At 26.8% G+C, this 23334-nt stretch overlaps 1 protein-coding gene and 1 long non-coding RNA gene across 2 annotated transcripts in view; one reads left to right on the top strand and one right to left on the bottom strand.

The window, feature by feature from the left end:
• Positions 1-12806: 12806 nt before the first annotated feature.
• LOC126302186 (uncharacterized) overlaps positions 12807-23334 on the bottom strand; it is a 40476-nt gene continuing 29948 nt past the window's right edge. The window contains exon 2 of the long non-coding RNA XR_007553102.1: positions 12807-13001. This is a non-coding gene — a long non-coding RNA (uncharacterized LOC126302186). The remainder of the gene's footprint in view (positions 13002-23334) is intronic.
• On the top strand, positions 18559-20029 carry LOC126302179 (NADH-ubiquinone oxidoreductase chain 5-like). Its single transcript, XM_049991728.1, has one exon. The coding sequence runs from the start codon at positions 19071-19073 to the stop codon at positions 19419-19421; it is 351 nt and encodes a 116-aa protein (XP_049847685.1). The 5' UTR covers positions 18559-19070; the 3' UTR covers positions 19422-20029.

The raw sequence follows: 23334 nt of genomic DNA, 5'->3' as shown, positions 1-23334 counted from the left end.
ATATATATAAGATCCATAGTAAATTCCCCGTCCTACATGTAAGTAAATACAAATAAAAAATATAGATGCTCCATTTGCGTGTAAGGTTCGGATAATTCAACCATTATTTACGTCTCGGCAGATGTGTACTACACTACTGAATGCTATTTCAATATTTGATGTATAATGTATAGCTAAAAATAGTCCAGTTACGATTTGAATTACCAAACATAACCCTAATAGGGATCCAAAATTTCATCAAAATGAAATATTTGTTGGGGCAGGTAAGTCAATTAAAGAGTTATTAATAATTTTAATTAAAGGATGTCTTAATCGTAAGGGTTTATTCATTAGTAATTATCTTATTTTACGAATAGGTCCCTGATTAATATTGGTGATTTTAACAACTGCTAGTAGTGCTAAAAATAAATAAATTATTATTATTATTGTAATAATGAATGTTGGTCTATTATATAATTTTTCTAAAGATATTGTTATTTCTTGATAATTGGTTGAATTATCAATATTTATAGTTTCGGTGTTTTTGAAAAAGTCTATAAATATAGATATATCTAGAATAATTAATATTAATATGATAAATACTCACATTATTAATGTAATAATTATAGTGATTGATTTAGGCTGAAATATTTCGTTTGATGCAATTCTTGTAATGTAAATAAATAATACTAGTATACCACCAAGAAATGTTAAAAATAAAATATATGATAATCAATATCTTTCTATTATTGTTCCTGTTATTAATCCAACTAGGAAGGTTTGAAGGATAATAAAAAGCATTATTGATATTGGGTGTCTTAATTTAATAAAATTAATATTTATTACATTTGATAATGATATAATTATTATTTTGATCAATTCATTGGTTAGTTTATTTAAAATATCGATTTTGGGGACCGATGATGGAAGCTTTTCCACCTCTGAAGTTTTAAAAGTGGGGGCTGGACTTATTTCCGGTTTACAAGACCGGCGTTTTTTTAAAACTATTAAAACTAATGTTTATATTCTCTATTTTTACTTCTTTATTGATTTATTTTGCTGGTGTTTATGTTTTTTCTTCTAAACGTAAACATTTATTAATGGTTCTTTTGAGATTAGAATATATTGTTCTTTCTTTATTTATGTTAGTTATTGTTTTTCTTATTGAGTTTGATTATGATTATTTTTTTCCTGTTATTTTTTTAGTTTTTTCTGTTTGTGAGGGTGCTTCAGGTCTTTCTATTTTAGTTTCAATAATTCGTTCTCATGGTAATGATTTTTTTAATTCTTTTGGTTTATCTTTATGTTAAAGTATTTATTTATAACTATTTTTTTGATCCCTCTTTGTTTATTAAATAATTGTTGATGGTTGGTTCATTCTTTAATGTTTCTGTCGGGTTTTGTTTTTATAATTTGTGTTTATTCATATGCTGATTTGAATATAATTAGATATTATTTTGGTATTGATTATTTTTCTTTTAGTTTAATTTTACTTAGTTTTTGGTTTTGTTCTTTAATAATCACTGCTAGAGGTTCAGTTTATTTAAGTTCATATCATTCTAATTTTTTGTTTTTATGGTTTTGATTTTAATAATTATGCTTTATTGTTCATTTGCTAGATTAAGTCTTCTTTCTTTTTATATTTTTTTGAGGCTAGATTAGTTCCTACTTTACTTTTAATTTTGGGTTGGGGTTATCAACCTGAGCGTTTGCAGGCTGGTGTTTATTTAATTTTTTATACTTTGGTTGCTAGATTACCTTTATTATTAGTTTTATTTAAGGTTTATGATTTTTCTAATACTTTATATTTTCCTTTATTGGTTGATTTTGGTTCTTATTATTATATGTTTTATGTATTTATAATTTTGGCTTTTTTAGTTAAGATACCTATGTTTTTGGTTCATTTATGACTTCCTAAGGCTCATGTAGAGGCCCCTATTTCAGGTAGAATAATTCTTGCTGGTGTTTTATTAATGTTAGGTGGTTATGGTATTTTTCGTGTTATAAAGGTTATTTCTTATTTGGGTTTAAAGTTTAATTATTTTTGATTGGATTTAGGTTTATCTGGGGGTGTTATTGTAAGATTTATTTGTTTTCGTCAGGTTGATTTAAAGTCTTTAATTGCATATTCTTCTGTTGCTCATATAAGAATGGTTATTGGTGGATTGATGACTATGAATTGATGAGGTTGTGTAGGTTCTCTTTCTCTAATGGTTGGTCATGGTTTATGTTCTTCTGGTTTATTTTGTTTATCTAATATTATTTATGAACGTTTAGGTAGACGAAGATTATTAATTAACAAGGGTATAATTAATTTGATGCCAAGAATGGCTTTATGATGATTTCTTTTAAGATCATCAAATATGGCTGCTCCTCCTTCTTTAAATTTGGTAGGTGAAATTAGATTATTAAATAGAATTATATCTTGATCTTCTTTTAGATTCTTTGCTTTGATTTTTTTATCTTTTTTTAGAGCTGTTTATACTTTGTATATATATTCTTATTCTCAGCATGGGAATTATTATTCTGGTGTTTATACTTGTTCTCTTGGTTATTTTCGTGAATATCATCTTTTACTTTTACATTGATTGCCTTTAAATATTCTCTGTTTAAAGGGTGAATATTTCTTTGTTTAGTTTGCTTAAGTATTTTAATTAAAAATATTGTTTTGTGGAATCAATGATATGAAGTTTTTCATCTTAGGCCGTGAATTTATTTTCTATTTGTTCTTTGAGTTTTTTTTCTTTGTTTATTTCGAGAACTATAATTTTTATTTTAGGTATTTATTATTTAATAATTGATTATAGAGTTTTTGTTGAGTGAGAGCTTTTCAATTTAAATGGTTCTATAGTTGTTATAACTTTAATTTTGGATTGAATATCTCTTATTTTTATATCTTTTGTTATATATATTTCTTCTTTGGTTATTTATTATAGAGAGGATTATATATCTGGTGAAAAGAATATAAATCGTTTTATTATTATTGTTTTAATATTTATTCTTTCTATAGGTTTTTTAATTATTAGTCCTAATTTAATTAGAATTTTATTAGGTTGAGATGATTTAGGTTTAGTTTCTTATTGTTTAGTTATTTATTATCAAAATGTAAAATCTTATAGTGCTGGTATATTAACTGCACTTTCTAATCGTATTGGTGATGTTGCTATTTTAATTTCTATTGCATGAATGTTAAATTTTGGTGGTTGAAATTATATTTATTATTATGATTTTATTTCTAATTCTTTTGAAATAAAGCTCATTACTATATTAATTGTTTTAGCAGCTATAACTAAGAGAGCTCAGATTCCTTTCTCTTCATGACTTCCTGCTGCTATAGCAGCTCCTACTCCTGTTTCTGCTTTAGTTCATTCTTCTACTCTTGTTACTGCTGGTGTTTATTTATTAATTCGTTTTAGACCAATATTGGATACTTATAATTGTGGTTGATTTTTACTTTTAATTGGTTGTATAACTATATTTATGGCTGGATTGGGCGCTAATTTTGAGTTTGATTTAAAGAAGATTATTGCTCTTTCTACTTTAAGACAACTTGGTTTAATAATAAGAATTTTGGCTATAGGTTATCCAAAGCTTGCATTTTTTCATTTATTGGCTCATGCTTTATTTAAGGCATTATTATTTATATGTGCAGGTTCAATAATTCATAATTTGAAGGATTCTCAGGATATTCGTTTTATAGGATCAATTGTTAATATCATACCTTTAACTTCAGTTTGTTTTAATGTTTCTAGTTTATCTTTGTGTGGAATACCTTTTTTAGCGGGATTTTATTCAAAGGATTTAATTCTTGAGATGGTTTGTTTAAGATGAATTAATTGTTTAATTTTTTTTCTTTATTTTTTTTCTACTGGTTTAACTGCTTCTTATTCTTTTCGTTTGTTTTATTATTCAATATCTGGTGATAATAATTTTTATTCTAGTATTTCTTTTGATGATAAGGGTTATTATATTTCATTTGGAATAATTGGTCTATTGTTTGTTGCTGTTTTTGGTGGTAGTCTTTTATCTTGATTAATTTTTCCTATTCCTCATGTGATTGCTTTACCTAATTATCTAAAGTTTTTAACTATTACAGTTGTTATTTTAGGTGCTTATTTAGGTTATCTTATTTCTAATTTTGATTTTTCTCATAATTTATTTTCTTTAAGTATACTTTCTTTTGTTAGATTTGCTGGTTCTATATGATTTATACATTTTCTTTCAACTAAGTTTATTAGATATATTCCTTTAAAAATAGGTTATTATTCATCTAAGTCATTTGATTATGGTTGAGGTGAATTACTTGGTGGTCAAGGTTTATATAGATTATTTATTTATTTAATTGGTTATATTCAAGGTTGATATGATTCTAATTTCAAGATTTATCTTTTAACTTTTATTTTTTGAATATTTATTTTGGTAATATTGTTTTTCGTTTACTTAAATAGCTTATAATTAGAGCGTGACACTGAAGATGTTAAGGAAGTATTTTTACTTTTAAGTATTTATAAATATAGATATATTATTTTTACAGTGAAAATGTAATGTTTTATTTAAACTATATTAATTTTAGAAATGTTAATGGAGTTTAACCGCTAATATAAAAAGTTAGCAGCTTTCATATTGGCTTTACATTTCCTTAATTGGAACTATTATAGTTCAATTATATTATTAACAGTAATACAGCTCTTTTTGGCTTCAATTAATAAGAATAAGGGTAGTACATACCAATCTTCCAGGTCGAAACTGACTGCAATATTTCGCTTCTTATTCTATTTAAGGTTGATTGATAATATCAATACTTTTTGAATGCAACCCAAATGTTATATTTAACTACAACCCTTTATTCTGCTCATTGTAATGCTCCTTGGTTTCATTCATGGTATAGTCCTCCTAATAGAACTAGAATAAAAAATATTGTTGATACTGTTCAGATTATAATGTCTGAAGTTTTAAAAATAATTACAATTGGTAGAATTAGTGCAATTTCTACATCAAAAATTAAAAAGATTACTGCGATTAGGAAGAATCGTATTGAGAATGGTATTCGTGCTGATCTTTTTGGATCAAACCCACATTCAACTGGTGATCTTTTTTCTCGATCATTAATTAATTTTTTTGATAGTGTTGTTGCCAGGATTATAACAATTATTGGAATAATAAATCTAATGAAAACTCTTGTTGATAGAATTAGAATTGTTTTTCTTGATTTATATCAAGCTTTCTGATTGGAAGTCAAATGTACTATTTATACTAGAAAAACAATTATCTACCTCATCAATAAATAGAGATATATAAGAATAATCATACTATGTCTACGAAGTGTCAGTATCATGCTGCTGCTTCAAATCCAAAGTGATGTCTTGGTGAAAATTGATTTATTGAGTGTCGAAGTAGACATGTTGATAAAAAGATTGTTCCAATAATTACGTGTAAACCATGGAATCCTGTTGCAACAAAGAATGTTGATCCATAAACTGCATCTGCAATGGTGAAAGGTGCTTCTCAATATTCATATGCTTGAAGTATTGTAAAGTATAGTCCTAATAACACTGTGAAGAATAATCCTTGTAGTGCTTGAGTATGATTAGATTCCATTAAACTATGATGTGCTCATGTTACTGTTACTCCTGATGCTAAAAGAATAGCTGTATTAAGTAATGGAATTTGTATAGGGTTAAAGGGTTGAATTCCTATTGGAGGTCATAGTATTCCTAGTTCAATTGTTGGTGCTAATCTTCTTCTAAAGAATGCTCAAAAAAAAGAAACGAAAAATAATACCTCTGATGCAATAAATAAAATTATTCCTCATCGTAATCCAATTGATACAAATCCTGTATGTAATCCTTGATATGTTCCTTCTCGTACTACATCTCGTCATCATTGAATTATAGTTAGTAGGGTAATTCCAAATCCAATTATGAATAAGTTAATATTAAATAGGTGGAATCATTTTGCTAGTCCTGATACTAGGACTGTTGCTCCAATTGCTCCTGTTAATGGTCAAGGTCTATAGTCTACTAAGTGGAATGGGTGGTTTGAGTGAGTTGTTAACATAGGTTTAATATACTTCTCTAGAATATAGAGTTCTTAGAATTGAGAAAACATAGGCTTGAATTATTGCTACTGCTGATTCTAGAATTAATAGAAGTATTTGTCCAATAATTAGTAATGAGATTAAGTTTATTGCTATAGATGGTCCTGTGTTTCCTAATAAGGTTAATAATAAGTGTCCTGCAATTATATTTGCTGCCAACCGTACTGCTAATGTACCTGGTCGAATAACATTACTAATTGTTTCAATTAGTACTATAAATGATATTAATGCAGGCGGTGTACCTTGTGGTACAAGGTGTGTAAATATATGATTAGTATGGTTAATTCATCCAAATAATATAAATCTTAGCCATATAGGTAGGGCAATTGCAAATGTTAATGCTAAATGTCTTGTTCTAGTAAAAATATAAGGGAATAATCCTATGAAATTGTTAAATAATATTATAATAAAAATTGAGATGAAAATGAATGTTGTTCCATTAAATGATTTTGGTCCAAGAAGTGTTTTAAATTCATTATGTAAGGTTAAATTTAGTTTATTTCAGATAATGTTAATTCGTGATGGTGTAAGTCAAAATAGTGATGGGATTAATAATAGTCCTAGAAATGTTCTAGTTCAATTTAATGATAAATTAAAGATGTTAGTTGATGGGTCAAATGTTGAGAATAGATTTGTTATCATTTTCAATTTAAGTTTTTTATTTCAATTGTTCCTTTTTCTGCTCTTTTAATAAGGTTAGGTTTAAATGAGAAGAAGTTTATTTGATTAAACAAGATTAATGTAGCTGAAAATATAATGAATAGTGAGAATCATATAAGAGGGGATATTTGAGGGATTTGGATATAATTTCCCCATCAGAAGTAGTCGTTAATTTACTATTATTTGGTTTAAGAGACCATTACTTACTTTCAGTCATCTGATGAATTTCAAGGTGTACTAATTTTTTTTAGTTACTTTAGATTGACACTCTAATGTTATTTATTTTAACTAACTCCTTAAATTATCTTAGATAATCACTTTATAAATAAATTTACAGAAGTTCTTTCAATTACAATTGGTATAAATCTGTGGTTTGCTCCACAGATTTCTGAGCATTGTCCAAAGAATAATCCAGGTCGATTTATTGTGAATGTTCCTTGATTTAACCGACCTGGCGTTGCATCAATTTTAACCCCTAATGCAGGAACTGCTCATGAGTGTAGAACATCTGATGCTCTTGTTAATACTCGTACTTCTGTATTTATTGGTAGGATTGTTCGGTTATCTACATCTAGTAGTCGGAATCCATCATTTTCTAGGTCTTGTTCTGGTGTTATATAAGTGTCAAATTCTACGTCTATGAAGTCTGAATATTCATATCTTCAATATCATTGTCGTCCAATGGTTTTAATTGTAATTATTGCATCTACTGAATCATCAAGTAAATATAATAGTCGTAATGATGGAAGGGCAATAAAAATTAATGTAATTGCTGGTAAAGCTGTTCAGATTGTTTCAATTAAATGTCCATGAAGTATATTACGGTTAGTATAGGCAATAAATAATATATAACTTAGGGCATAACCTACAATTACTGTAATTAATAATAATACGACCATAGTATGATCATGAAAGAATGATAATTGCTCCATTAATGGTGAAGCTCCATCTTGAAGAGATAAATTTGATCATGTTGCCATTAATAAATATTTTCTAATAAAAGGTCAAACCTTTATTTGTAGAGCTTAAATCTACTGCACTAATCTGCCATATTAGAATCTAGAGATTAATGGTAATTCTGAGTAACTATATTCTGCAGGAGGGTTATTTTGTAGTCATTCTGTTGATCTTCTTATGTTAGCTCTAAATATAATTGCTCGGTTTGTAATCATTCTTTCTCATATAATTACAATGAATATAATGATTCCTACAATAGAAATTGTAGACCCAATTCTTGATACTACGTTTCATGATGTATATGCGTCTGGGTAGTCAGAGTATCGTCGAGGTATTCCTGCTAATCCTAGGAAGTGTTGAGGAAAGAATGTTAAATTTACTCCAATGAATATAATTGTAAATTGGATTTTTAATCATGTATTATTTATAGTTAATCCTGTAAATAGTGGATATCATTGAATGACACCTCCTATAATTGCAAATACTGCTCCTATAGATAATACATAATGAAAGTGGGCTACTACATAATATGTATCATGTAATACAATATCAAGTGATGAATTTGCTAATACTAATCCTGTTAATCCACCAATTGTAAATAGGAAAATAAATCCTAGAGCTCATAATAATGGTGGATTGAACTTGAATTTAGTTCCATATAATGTAGCTAATCATCGAAATACCTTAATTCCTGTAGGTACAGCAATAATTATTGTTGCTGATGTAAAATATGCTCGTGTGTCAACATCCACTCCTACTGTAAATATATGATGTGCTCATACAATAAATCCTATTAGTCCAATTGATAGTATAGCATAAATTATACCTAATGTTCCAAATGATTCAATTTTTCCTCTTTCTTGACATACAATATGTGAAATAATTCCGAACCCCGGTAGAATTAAAATATAAACTTCTGGGTGTCCAAAGAATCAAAATAGATGTTGATATAGAATTGGGTCACCCCCTCCTGCAGGGTCAAAGAATGATGTATTTAAATTTCGATCTGTTAATAATATAGTAATAGCTCCTGCTAAAACTGGAAGTGAAAGAAGGAGAAGTAATGCTGTAATAGCTACAGATCATACAAATAAAGGTGTTTGATCTAAAGTTATACTTTCTGATCGTATATTAATTGCTGTTGTAATGAAATTCACTGCACCAAGAATAGATGATACACCTGCTAAGTGCAGTGAAAAAATAGCTAGATCTACAGATGCACCCCCGTGTGCAATAGCTCCTGCTAGAGGAGGGTAAACTGTTCATCCTGTACCAGCACCATTATCTACTATAGAAGATGTAAGAAGAAGGGTTAGTGAAGGTGGTAGTAATCAAAAACTTATATTATTTATTCGTGGAAATGCTATATCTGGTGCACCAATTATTAGTGGAACAAGTCAATTACCAAATCCACCAATTATAATAGGTATTACTATAAAGAAAATTATTACGAATGCGTGAGCTGTAATAATAACATTATAAATCTGGTCATCCCCAATTAGAGATCCGGGTTGGCCAAGTTCAGCACGAATAAGTATTCTTATTGATGTTCCTACTATTCCTGCTCATGCTCCAAATATGAAGTATAAAGTACCAATGTCCTTATGGTTTGTTGAGAACAATCATTTTTGCGGTAAGATGGCTGAATTTTAGGTGGTAGACTGTAAATCTACTTATGAGATGTTTTCTCTCTTATCATATTTAGGTCTTATATTCAATTATGATTCTAGACTGCAATTCTAGAGGTGTAAAATTTTACTAAGGCCTAAAAGATTATTCTTTTAATTATAACTTTGAAGGTTATTAGTTTGATTAACTTAAGTCCTTAGTATAATGAAATTAAGGTTGATGTTGAAATCAATCCTATTGTTGAAATTATTACTGTTATAGGAAGAATGATTCTTGATTTTTGGGACTTTATCTTTATAGATCACGAATTTTCTGTGTATGATATAACTAGAGCTGAGAATCTAATACGTATATAGTAGTAGAGTGTAATTGTAGTTAATACAACTATAATAGTTATAATAGTTGTTATATTGTTTTCTATTAATGATTGTATTACAATTCATTTTGGTAAGAATCCAAGGAATGGTGGTAGTCCACCTAAAGATAATAAAGATAAGAATATTATGAATTTAATTTCGGTTTTTATAATTCTGGCTGAATAAATTTGATTTATGAAAAATAAATTTATTTGCTTAAATAATAAAACTATAATTAATCTTAATAGTGAGTAAATAATGAAGTATAGTTCTCAGATGTTTTCTCTGACTGTTAATGATCTAATTATTCAACCTAGATGTCTGATTGATGAATATGCTAAAAGTTGGCGTAAGGATGTTTGATTTAAACCTCCTATTGCCCCAATAATAATTCTTAAGATAATAATTGTTCAAATAAAAGTTCTTAATTGAATACAATAAGATAAGACCATTATTGGGGCGATTTTTTGTCATGTTATTAATGTTAAACAATTATTTCATCTTGATGCTCCTATAACTTCTGGAAATCAGAAATGGAAAGGTGCAGCTCCAATCTTTAATAATAGTCTACATCTAATTATTATTGATGGGATAAATTCTGTTTCCCATCCCATGGGATATTTTATTTGTATCAGCAAAATTGAAAATAATAATATTGTCGATGCTATTGCTTGGACAATAAAATATTTAATTGATGATTCATTTATTATTATATTTTTATTTCTTGTTAGGAGCGGAATAAATGAAAGTAAGTTGATCTCAAGTCCTATTCAAACCCCAAATCAGGAATTTGATGAAACGGACAGGATCGTTCCTATCATTAATGTTGATAGGAAGAGAAGTTTTGTAGAGTTGTTGGTCATTAAAAAGGAGAGGATTGATACCTCTATAAATGGGGTATGAACCCATTAGCTTGTTTAGCTTACCTTTTTACATTAAGGTGTATGATGCACGTTAGTTTTTGATACTAAAGGAGGTAGTTTAATTCTATCTTCTGTAATTTTAATGAAGGTAATTTTATTTACTTTATTTACCCTATCAAGGTAACCCTTTAATCAGGCACTTCATTTATTTAATATATAAATCGAAAGTTTTTTTTTGAAATTCTTTTATGTATTATTTTGTTGAATTAGGATTAATTTATCCTGCTCATTTTATTTTTTTTATATATATATAATAAATAATTTATATTAATATATTACATTTAATTGAAATTAAAGTATTATAAGTTCATCTTACCATTATCAATTGATTATTTTAATGCAATTATTTACCTAGGATTATAGCTACTTATGTTTTTAGCTTAAAATAGGTTATTATAATATAATATATATAATAATATGTAATTTAATATTTAATATTATTATAATTGGATATAATAAATAAAATTATTAATTTAAATATAAAATATTATAATTAATATAAATAATTATATTAATTATAATAATATAATTATGTAAATTATCTATAATTAGATTATTTAACTAAAATATATGAAAGTTAACTTAATATAAAAAAAGAATTCATATTAATAACATATTATATTAAATTACATAATTGTATAAAATATATTTATTATTTTATTTCATCTTTCTTTATTTATTAGTGAAAAGAAAGATTAAATAAGAAAGAATATAATACATTTATTGCTATACATGTTCCATATTAATCTTTAATTAAATATAATAGAGAAGTTGTTGTGGTCATACATAGGGGCGATTCTTTTTTTTTTGTTAATGTTTGTGGTTTTTTTCTTTTTTTTTTTCTTTAAATAGTTGAATCTTTTATTTTTTCCTGAATTAATAGATTTAAAATTTTCTTATTTTTTATTTTTAAAAGTTTTATTCTTGCTTGTTTATTCACTTTTTCTTTGTATTATATGTAAGTTTTGTTAGACTAAATGTTCTTTTTGCAGTAATTTGATTTAATTATCAAGTGATTTTGGATTTAGCAATTGATTTAGTATCGGCATAATTCGTGCCAGCAGCCACGGTTATACGATTGATACAAGTGAATATTATTTTTTAAAACAGTTGTTTATATTATTAGGGTTGAAATATAAATTTGTAAGGTGAAATGTTAAAATTTATTTGTGGCCCTTTTTATGAATCTGTGAAATTTAAATAATAAACTAGGATTAGATACCCTATTATTTTAAATGTTAATTATATTTACCAGGGTACTATTAGTTAAGGTCTTTAAACCCAAAGAATTTGGCGGTATCCCGTTCCATTCAGAGGAACCTACCCCATGATTGATAATACACGATTTACTCTACTTAATTTATTTGTTTGTATATCTCCGTTATCAGAGAATCTTTTTAGAGTTATAATTCTCAAGATTTATAATTATAAAATATTTCAGGTCAAGGTGCAGCTTATAGTTAAGAGGAGGTGGGTTACAATAGATTTTTGTTTATAACGGATTTGATAGTGAAATACTGTTAATGAAGGTGGATTTGATAGTAATTTAATTTATTTAATTTAACTGATATTGGCTCTGAGATGTGTACACATCGCCCGTCGCTCTCATTATTGATTATTCTATTTTATTTTAAAGTAGCTTCAATTTAGATGAGATAAGTCGTAACATAGTAGATGTACTGGAAAGTGTATCTAGGAAGAGTTTCAAGATATAACTTATTAGTAAAGTGTTTCATTTACACTGAAAATTTTTCTGTGCAAATCAGGATATCTTGATTATTTATTTTATTATATTTATTTTTTGTTTATTTAATTATTTAATATAAATAATTTTATTGTATTTTTGTCTTAGTATATTTTATAGAATTGATTTTTTAAATTATAGTTTATTGGTAATGTAAGTGTTTTATGAAATATTATTTTAAATTTTTTTAAGTAGATTTTATTTATTGTACCTTTTGTATCAGGGTTTATCAAAATTTTAGTATTTATTGTACTTGTCTCGATTTGGGTTGATTTATAAATAATTTATAGTTAATGTATCATAATTATTATTAAATTATTTATAGAAATGAGATGTTAATCGTTTCCCAAGATATCTAGTTTCTTAAGAAAAAATTTAATTTTTTAAAGTTATTTGTTTTTATTTAATTTTTTAAGTAAAAATATTAACTTATTTATTCTTTAAGGGATAAGCTTTGAAGTTAATAACCTATAATTTATTTTATAGAAATATAATAGTAAGCTTTAAACCAGCTATCTTTAAGATTACGTTTTAGTTCATTATTTTTTATTTTGATTTTATAAATATTTTAGGTTTTTTATTAAGATTATTAATTTAATTTTAAAATTTTTGTAATAATGATAGAATTAGTATATTTATTTGTATGAAATTTTTACCTTGTGAACTTATTATAAGGAACTAGGCAAAATTGATTTCCGCCTGTTTATCAAAAACATGTCCTCTTGTTTATATTTTGAGGTCTGGCCTGCTCACTGAGCGTATTTTTAAAGAGCCGCGGTATTTTGACCGTGCAAAGGTAGCATAATCATTAGTCTCTTAATTAGTGGCTGGAATGAATGGCTTGATGAGAAATCAACTGTCTCTTAATAAATTTTTGAATTTAACTTTTGAGTCAAAAGGCTTAAATTCTTCTTTAGGACGAGAAGACCCTATAGAGCTTGACATTTTACTTTTATATAGTTTTTTGTTTGTCTTTCTATATTTAATGATGATGTTTTGTTGGGGTGACATGAAGAATAGATAAACTCTTCATTATTATATCATTTATTTATGTTTGTTATTTTGATCCATAATTTATGATCATAAGATTAAGTTACCTTAGGGATAACAGCGTAATTGTTTTTGAGAGCTCATATCGACAATACAGATTGCGACCTCGATGTTGGATTAAGAAAAATTTTGGGTGCAGGAGCCCAATGATTAGGTCTGTTCGACCTTTAAATTCTTACATGATCTGAGTTCAGACCGGCGTGAGCCAGGTCGGTTTCTATCCTAAGATTGTTAATCCATATTAGCACGAAAGGACCATATGGTTAAAATATTTTTTGTTATATTGATTAATATTAATTTATTTACTATTTTGACAGATTAATGTGTTGAATTTAGAATTCATTTATGTAGATTTTTTCTACAAATAGTATTGATACTTTATGATTTATTTATATTTATTTTGAATTTTCTTTTATTGGTTATTTGTGTTTTAATTAGTGTTGCCTTTTTAACTTTATTAGAGCGTAAGGTTTTAGGTTATATTCAGATTCGAAAGGGTCCAAATAAGGTAGGTTTTGTTGGAATTCCTCAGCCATTTAGAGATGCTATTAAGTTAATTTGTAAGGAGCAGCCAATTCCTATTATATCTAATTACCTACTTTATTATTTTTCCCCTGTTTTTAATTTAATGATTTCTTTAGCCGTTTGAGTAATTTTTCCTTATTTAACTTATATGTGTTCTTTTTCTTATGGATTTTTATTTTTTTTATGTTGTACTAGATTAGGTGTTTATACTGTTATAATTGCTGGTTGATCTTCTAATTCAAATTATTCATTATTAGGTTCTCTTCGTTCTGTTGCTCAAACAATTTCTTATGAAGTTAGTTTAGCTTTAATTTTATTGTCTTTAATTATTTTAATTGGTAGTTTTAATATGTTTGATTTTATAAACTATCAGCTTTATTGTTGATTTATTATTATTTCTTTTCCTTTAGCTTTAGCTTGTTTTGCTTCTTGCTTAGCTGAAACTAATCGTACTCCTTTTGATTTTGCTGAAGGGGAATCTGAGTTAGTTTCAGGATTTTATATTGAGTATGGTGCGGGTGGTTTTACTTTAATTTTTTTAGCTGAATATACTAGAATTGTCTTCATAAGAATGTTATTGGCTTTAATTTTTTTGGGCGATGATTTTTATTCTTTTATATTTTTTATTAAGCTTGCTATTATATCTTTTGGTTTTATTTGGGTTCGTGGAACATTACCACGGTTCCGTTATGATAAATTAATGTACTTAGCTTGAAAAAGTTTTTTACCTTTATCTTTGAATTTTTTTATTTTCTTTGTTGGTTTAAAGATTTTATTTATCTCATTTGTTTAGTGAAATTTTTTGAGAAAAGTTAATAGAAGAGTTAAACTTCGAATTTTATGTTTTCAAAACATATGCTTTTCCTAAGCTAATTAACTTTATTCCTTAATTAATTTATCTCATGCGTTTGCGACATGGACATTAATTAAGAAATATGTGAAGTAAATAATTGTTAAGATTAGACCTGTTATAATATATGGTTCTTCAACAGGTCGTTTACCAATTCACGTTAGTAAGCATACAACAACTACTATAATTCAGAATAAAATTTGATTAATAGGGTAAAATTGAATGCCTCGGAATGGTGTTTTATTATAAAATGGTAAAATTATTAAGATTCTAATTGATAAAAATAATGCAATAACACCTCCTAACTTATTAGGGATAGATCGTAGAATTGCATATGCAAATAGGAAATATCATTCTGGTTGAATGTGAACTGGTGTTACTAATGGGTTGGCAGGTACAAAGTTATCTGGATCTCCTAATAGGTAAGGATTAATTAAACATAGTATAATTTATAATGATGTTATTATTACAAATGTAATAGAATCCTTAAAGGTAAAGTATGGATGGAATGGAATTTTTTCAATATCTCCATTTAGTCCAAGAGGATTATTAGATCCTGTTTGGTGAAGAAAAAATAAATGAATTGCTGCTATAGCAGCAATAATAAATGGTAATACAAAATGGAATGTGAAGAATCGATTTAATGTTGCATTATCAACAGCGAATCCTCCTCATACTCATTGGACTAAATCTGTTCCTAAGTATCGGATTGCTGATAATAAATTAGTAATTACTGTTGTACCTCAAAAAGATATTTGGCCTCAGGGTAAGACATATCCTATAAATGCAGTTGCTATAACTAAAAATAAAATCACTGTACCAATTATTCAGGTATGTATATATATATAAGATCCATAGTAAATTCCCCGTCCTACATGTAAGTAAATACAAATACAAAATATAGATGCTCCATTTGCGTGTAAGGTTCGGATAATTCAACCATTATTTACGTCTCGGCAGATGTGTACTACACTACTGAATGCTATTTCAATATTTGATGTATAATGTATAGCTAAAAATAGTCCAGTTACGATTTGAATTACCAAACATAATCATAATAGGGATCCAAAATTTCATCAAAATTAAATATTTGTTGGGGCAGGTAAGTCAATTAAAGAGTTATTAATAATTTTAATTAAAGGATGTCTTAATTGTAAGGGTTTATTCATTAGTAATTATCTTATTTTACGAATAGGTCCCTGTTTAATATTGGTGATTTTAACAACTGCTAGTAGTGCTAAAAATAAATAAATTATTATTATTATTGTAATAATGAATGTTGGTCTATTATATAATTTTTCTAAAGATATTGTTATTTCTTGATAATTGATTGAATTATCAATATTTATAGTTTCGGTGTTTTTGAAAAAGTCTATAAATATAGATATATCTAGAATAATTAATATTAATATGATAAATACTCACATTATTAATGTAATAATTATAGTGATTGATTTAGGCTGAAATATTTCGTTTGATGCAATTCTTGTAATGTAAATAAATAATACTAGTATACCACCAAGAAATGTTAAAAATAAAATATATGATAATCAATATCTTTCTATTATTGTTCCTGTTATTAATCCAACTAGGAAGGTTTGAAGGATAATAAAAAGCATTATTGATATTGGGTGTCTTAATTTAATAAAATTAATATTTATTACATTTGATAATGATATAATTATTATTTTGATCATTTCAGGGGTTAGTTTATTTAAAATACCGGTTTTGGGGACCGATGATGGAAGCTTTTCCACCTCTGAAGTTTTAAAAGTGGGGGCTGGACTTATTTCCGGTTTACAAGACCGGCGTTTTTTTTTAAACTATTAAAACTAATGTTTATATTCTCTATTTTTACTTCTTTATTGATTTATTTTGCTGGTGTTTATGTTTTTTCTTCTAAACGTAAACATTTATTAATGGTTCTTTTGAGATTAGAATATATTGTTCTTTCTTTATTTATGTTAGTTATTGTTTTTCTTATTGAGTTTGATTATGATTATTTTTTTCCTGTTATTTTTTTAGTTTTTTCTGTTTGTGAGGGTGCTTTAGGTCTTTCTATTTTAGTTTCAATAATTCGTTCTCATGGTAATGATTTTTTTAATTCTTTTGGTTTATCTTTATGTTAAAGTATTTATTTATAACTATTTTTTTGATCCCTCTTTGTTTATTAAATAATTGTTGATGGTTGGTTCATTCTTTAATGTTTCTGTCGGGTTTTGTTTTTATAATTTGTGTTTATTCATATGCTGATTTGAATATAATTAGATATTATTTTGGTATTGATTATTTTTCTTTTAGTTTAATTTTACTTAGTTTTTGGATTTGTTCTTTAATAATCCCTGCTAGAGGTTCAGTTTATTTAAGTTCATATCATTCTAATTTTTTTGTTTTTATGGTTTTGATTTTAATAATTATGCTTTATTGTTCATTTGCTTGATTAAGTCTTCTTTCTTTTTATATTTTTTTTGAGGCTAGATTAGTTCCTACTTTACTTTTAATTTTGGGTTGGGGTTATCAACCTGAGCGTTTGCAGGCTGGTGTTTATTTAATTTTTTATACTTTGGTTGCTAGATTACCTTTATTATTAGTTTTATTTAAGGTTTATGATTTTTCTAATACTTTATATTTTCCTTTATTGGTTGATTTTGGTTGTTATTATTTTATGTTTTATGTATTTATAATTTTGGCTTTTTTAGTTAAGATACCTATGTTTTTGGTTCATTTATGACTTCCTAAGGCTCATGTAGAGGCCCCTATTTCAGGTAGAATAATTCTTGCTGGTGTTTTATTAAAGTTAGGTGGTTATGGTATTTTTCGTGTTATAAAGGTTATTTCTTATTTGGGTTTAAAGTTTAATTATTTTTGATTGTCTTTAGGTTTATCTGGGGGTGTTATTGTAAGATTTATTTGTTTTCGTCAGGTTGATTTAAAGTCTTTAATTGCATATTCTTCTGTTGCTCATATAAGAATGGTTATTGGTGGATTGATGACTATGAATTGATGAGGTTGTGTAGGTTCCCTTTCTCTAATGGTTGGTCATGGTTTATGTTCTTCTGGTTTATTTTGTTTATCTAATATTATTTATGAACGTTTAGGTAGACGAAGATTATTAATTAACAAGGGTATAATTAATTTGATGCCAAGAATGGCTTTATGATGATTTCTTTTAAGATCATCGAATATGGCTGCTCCTCCTTCTTTAAATTTGGTAGGTGAAATTAGATTATTAAATAGAATTATATCTTGATCTTCTTTTAGATTCTTTGCTTTGATTTTTTTATCTTTTTTTAGAGCTGTTTATACTTTGTATATATATTCTTATTCTCAGCATGGGAATTATTATTCTGGTGTTTATACTTGTTCTCTTGGTTATTTTCGTGAATATCATCTTTTACTTTTACATTGATTGCCTTTAAATATTCCCTGTTTAAAGGGTGAATATTTCTTTGTTTAGTTTGCTTAAGTATTTTAATTAAAAATATTGTTTTGTGGAATCAATGATATGAAGTTTTTCATCTTAGGCCGTGAATTTATTTTCTATTTGTTCTTTGAGTTTTTTTCTTTGTTTATTTCGAGAACTATAATTTTTATTTGAGGTATTTATTATTTAATAATTGATTATAGAGTTTTTGTTGAGTGAGAGCTTTTCAATTTAAATGGTTCTATAGTTGTTATAACTTTAATTTTGGATTGAATATCTCTTATTTTTATATCTTTTGTTATATATATTTCTTCTTTGGTTATTTATTATAGAGAGGATTATATATCTGGTGAAAAGAATATAAATCGTTTTATTATTATTGTTTTAATATTTATTCTTTCTATAGGTTTTTTAATTATTAGTCCTAATTTAATTAGAATTTTATTAGGTTGAGATGGTTTAGGTTTAGTTTCTTATTGTTTAGTTATTTATTATCAAAATGTAAAATCTTATAGTGCTGGTATATTAACTGCACTTTCTAATCGTATTGGTGATGTTGCTATTTTAATTTCTATTGCATGAATGTTAAATTTTGGTGGTTGAAATTATATTTATTATTATGATTTTATTTCTAATTCTTTTGAAATAAAGCTCATTACTATATTAATTGTTTTAGCAGCTATAACTAAGAGAGCTCAGATTCCTTTCTCTTCATGACTTCCTGCTGCTATAGCAGCTCCTACTCCTTTTTCTGCTTTAGTTCATTCTTCTACTCTTGTTACTGCTGGTGTTTATTTATTAATTCGTTTTAGACCAATATTGGATACTTATAATTGTGGTTGATTTTTACTTTTAATTGGTTGTATAACTATATTTATGGCTGGATTGGGCGCTAATTTTGAGTTTGATTTAAAGAAGATTATTGCTCTTTCTACTTTAAGACAACTTGGTTTAATAATAAGAATTTTGGCTATAGGTTATCCAAAGCTTGCATTTTTTCATTTATTGGCTCATGCTTTATTTAAGGCATTATTATTTATATGTGCAGGTTCAATAATTCATAATTTGAAGGATTCTCAGGATATTCGTTTTATAGGATCAATTGTTAATTTCATACCTTTAACTTCAGTTTGTTTTAATGTTTCTAGTTTATCTTTGTGTGGAATACCTTTTTTAGCGGGATTTTATTCAAAGGATTTAATTCTTGAGATGGTTTGTTTAAGATGAATTAATTGTTTAATTTTTTTTCTTTATTTTTTTTCTACTGGTTTAACTGCTTCTTATTCTTTTCGTTTGTTTTATTATTCAATATCTGGTGATAATAATTTTTATTCTAGATTTTCTTTTGATGATAAGGGTTATTATATTTCATTTGGAATAATTGGTCTATTGTTTGTTGCTGTTTTTGGTGGTAGTCTTTAATCTTGATTAATTTTTCCTATTCCTCATGTGATTGCTTTACCTTATTATTTAAAGTTTTTAACTATTACAGTTGTTATTTTAGGTGCTTATTTAGGTTATCTTATTTCTAATTTTGATTTTTCTCATAATTTATTTTCTTTAAGTATACTTTCTTTTGTTAGATTTGCTGGTTCTATATGATTTATACCTTTTCTTTCAACTAAGTTTATTAGATATATTCCTTTAAAAATAGGTTATTATTCATCTAAGTCATTTGATTATGGTTGAGGTGAATTACTTGGTGGTCAAGGTTTATATAGATTATTTATTTATTTAATTGGTTATATTCAAGGTTGATATGATTCTAATTTCAAGATTTATCTTTTAACTTTTATTTTTTGAATATTTATTTTGGTAATATTGTTTTTCGTTTACTTAAATAGCTTATAATTAGAGCGTGACACTGAAGATGTTAAGGAAGTATTTTTACTTTTAAGTATTTATAAATATAGATATATTATTTTTACAGTGAAAATGTAATGTTTTATTTAAACTATATAAATTTTAGAAATGTTAACGGAGTTTAACCGCTAATATAAAAAGTTAGCAGCTTTCATATTGGCTTTACATTTCCTTAATTGGAACTATTATAGTTCAATTATATTATTAACAGTAATACGCCTCTTTTTGGCTTCAATTAATAAGAATAAGGGTAGTACATACCAATCTTCCAGGTCGAAACTGACTGCAATATTTCGCTTCTTATTCTATTTAAGGTTGATTGATAATATCAATACTTTTTGAATGCAACCCAAATGTTATATTTAACTACAACCCTTTATTCTGCTCATTGTAATGCTCCTTGGTTTCATTCATGGTATAGTCCTCCTAATAGAACTAGAATAAAAAATATTGTTGATACTGTTCAGATTATAATGTCTGAAGTTTTAAAAATAATTACAATTGGTAGAATTAGTGCAATTTCTACATCAAAAATTAAAAAGATTACTGCGATTAGGAAGAATCGTATTGAGAATGGTATTCGTGCTGATCTTTTTGGATCAAACCCACATTCAAATGGTGATCTTTTTTCTCGATCATTAATTAATTTTTTTGATAGTGTTGTTGCCAGGATTATAACAATTATTGGAATAATAAATCTAATGAAAACTCTTGTTGATAGAATTAGAATTGTTTTTCTTGATTTATATCAAGCTTTCTGATTGGAAGTCAAATGTACTATTTATACTAGAAAAACAATTATCTACCTCATCAATAAATAGAGATATATAAGAATAATCATACTACGTCTACGAAGTGTCAGTATCATGCTGCTGCTTCAAATCCAAAGTGATGTCTTGGTGAAAATTGATTTATTGAGTGTCGAAGTAGACATGTTGATAAAAAGATTGTTCCAATAATTACGTGTAAACCATGGAATCCTGTTGCAACAAAGAATGTTGATCCATAAACTGCATCTGCAATGGTAAAAGGTGCTTCTCAATATTCATATGCTTGAAGTATTGTAAAGTATAGTCCTAATAACACTGTGAAGAATAATCCTTGTAGTGCTTGAGTATGATTAGATTCCATTAAACTATGATGTGCTCATGTTACTGTTACTCCTGATGCTAAAAGAATAGCTGTATTAAGTAATGGAATTTGTATAGGGTTAAAGGGTTGAATTCCTATTGGAGGTCACAGTATTCCTAGTTCAATTGTTGGTGCTAATCTTCTTCTAAAGAATGCTCAAAAAAAAGAAACGAAAAATAATACCTCTGATGCAATAAATAAAATTATTCCTCATCGTAATCCAATTGATACAAATCCTGTATGTAATCCTTGATATGTTCCTTCTCGTACTACATCTCGCCATCATTGAATTATAGTTAGTAGGGTAATTCCAAATCCAATTATGAATAAGTTAATATTAAATAGGTGGAATCATTTTGCTAGTCCTGATACTAGGACTATTGCTCCAATTGCTCCTGTTAATGGTCAAGGTCTATAGTCTACTAAGTGGAATGGGTGGTTTGAGTGAGTTGTTAACATAGGTTTAATATACTTCTCTAGAATATAGAGTTCTTAGAATTGAGAAAACATAGGCTTGAATTATTGCTACTGCTGATTCTAGAATTAATAGAAGTATTTGTCCAATAATTAGTAATGAGATTAAGTTTATTGCTATAGATGGTCCTGTGTTTCCTAATAAGGTTAATAATAAGTGTCCTGCAATTATATTTGATGCCAACCGTACTGCTAATGTACCTGGTCGAATAACATTACTAATTGTTTCAATTAGTACTATAAATGATATTAATGCAGGCGGTGTACCTTGTGGTACAAGGTGTGTAAATATATGATTAGTATGGTTAATTCATCCAAATAATATAAATCTTAGCCATATAGTTAGGGCAATTGCAAATGTTAATGCTAAATGTCTTGTTCTAGTAAAAATATAAGGGAATAATCCTATGAAATTGTTAAATAATATTATAATAAAAATTGAGATGAAAATGAATGTTGTTCCATTAAATGATTTTGGTCCAAGAAGTGTTTTAAATTCATTATGTAAGGTTAAATTTAGTTTATTTCAGAAAATGTTAATTCGTGATGGTGTAAGTCAAAATAGTGATGGGATTAATAATAGTCCTAGAAATGTTCTAGTTCAATTTAATGATAAATTGAAGATGTTAGTTGATGGGTCAAATGTTGAGAATAGATTTGTTATCATTTTCAATTTAAGTTTTTTATTTCAATTGTTCCTTTTTCTGCTCTTTTAATAAGGTTAGGTTTAAATGAGAAGAAGTTTATTTGATTAAACAAGATTAATGTAGCTGAAAATATTATGAATAGTGAGAATCATATAAGAGGGGATATTTGAGGGATTTGGATATAATTTCCCCATCAGAAGTAGTCGTTAATTTACTATTATTTGGTTTAAGAGACCATTACTTACTTTCAGTCATCTGATGAATTTCAAGGTGTACTAATTTTTTTTAGTTACTTTAGATTGACACTGTAATGTTATTTATTTTAACTAACTCCTTAAATTATCTTAGATAATCACTTAATAAATAAATTTACTGAAGTTCTTTCAATTACAATTGGTATAAATCTGTGGTTTGCTCCACAGATTTCTGAGCATTGTCCAAAGAATAATCCAGGTCGATTTATTGTGAATGTTCCTTGATTTAACCGACCTGGCGTTGCATCAATTTTAACCCCTAATGCAGGAACTGCTCATGAGTGTAGAACATCTGATGCTCTTGTTAATACTCGTACTTCTGTATTTATTGGTAGGATGGTTCGGTTATCTACATCTAGTAGTCGGAATCCATCATTTTCTAGGTCTTGTTCTGGTGTTATATAAGTGTCAAATTCTACGTCTATGAAGTCTGAATATTCATATCTTCAATATCATTGTCGTCCAATGGTTTTAATTGTAATTATTGCATCTACTGAATCATCAAGTAAATATAATAGTCGTAATGATGGAAGGGCAATAAAAATTAATGTAATTGCTGGTAAAGCTGTTCAGATTGTTTCAATTAAATGTCCATGAAGTATATTACGGTTAGTATAGGCAATAAATAATATATAACTTAGGGCATAACCTACAATTACTGTAATTAATAATAATACGACCATAGTATGATCATGAAAGAATGATAATTGCTCCATTAATGGTGAAGCTCCATCTTGAAGAGATAAATTTGATCATGTTGCCATTAATAAA

Source organism: Schistocerca gregaria, unplaced genomic scaffold (genome assembly GCF_023897955.1).
Source record: "Schistocerca gregaria isolate iqSchGreg1 unplaced genomic scaffold, iqSchGreg1.2 ptg000169l, whole genome shotgun sequence".
Classification (NCBI taxonomy): domain Eukaryota; kingdom Metazoa; phylum Arthropoda; class Insecta; order Orthoptera; family Acrididae; genus Schistocerca; species Schistocerca gregaria.
Note: the sequence above shows the minus strand (reverse complement) of the source record. Positions and strands in the feature narration are given on the sequence as shown.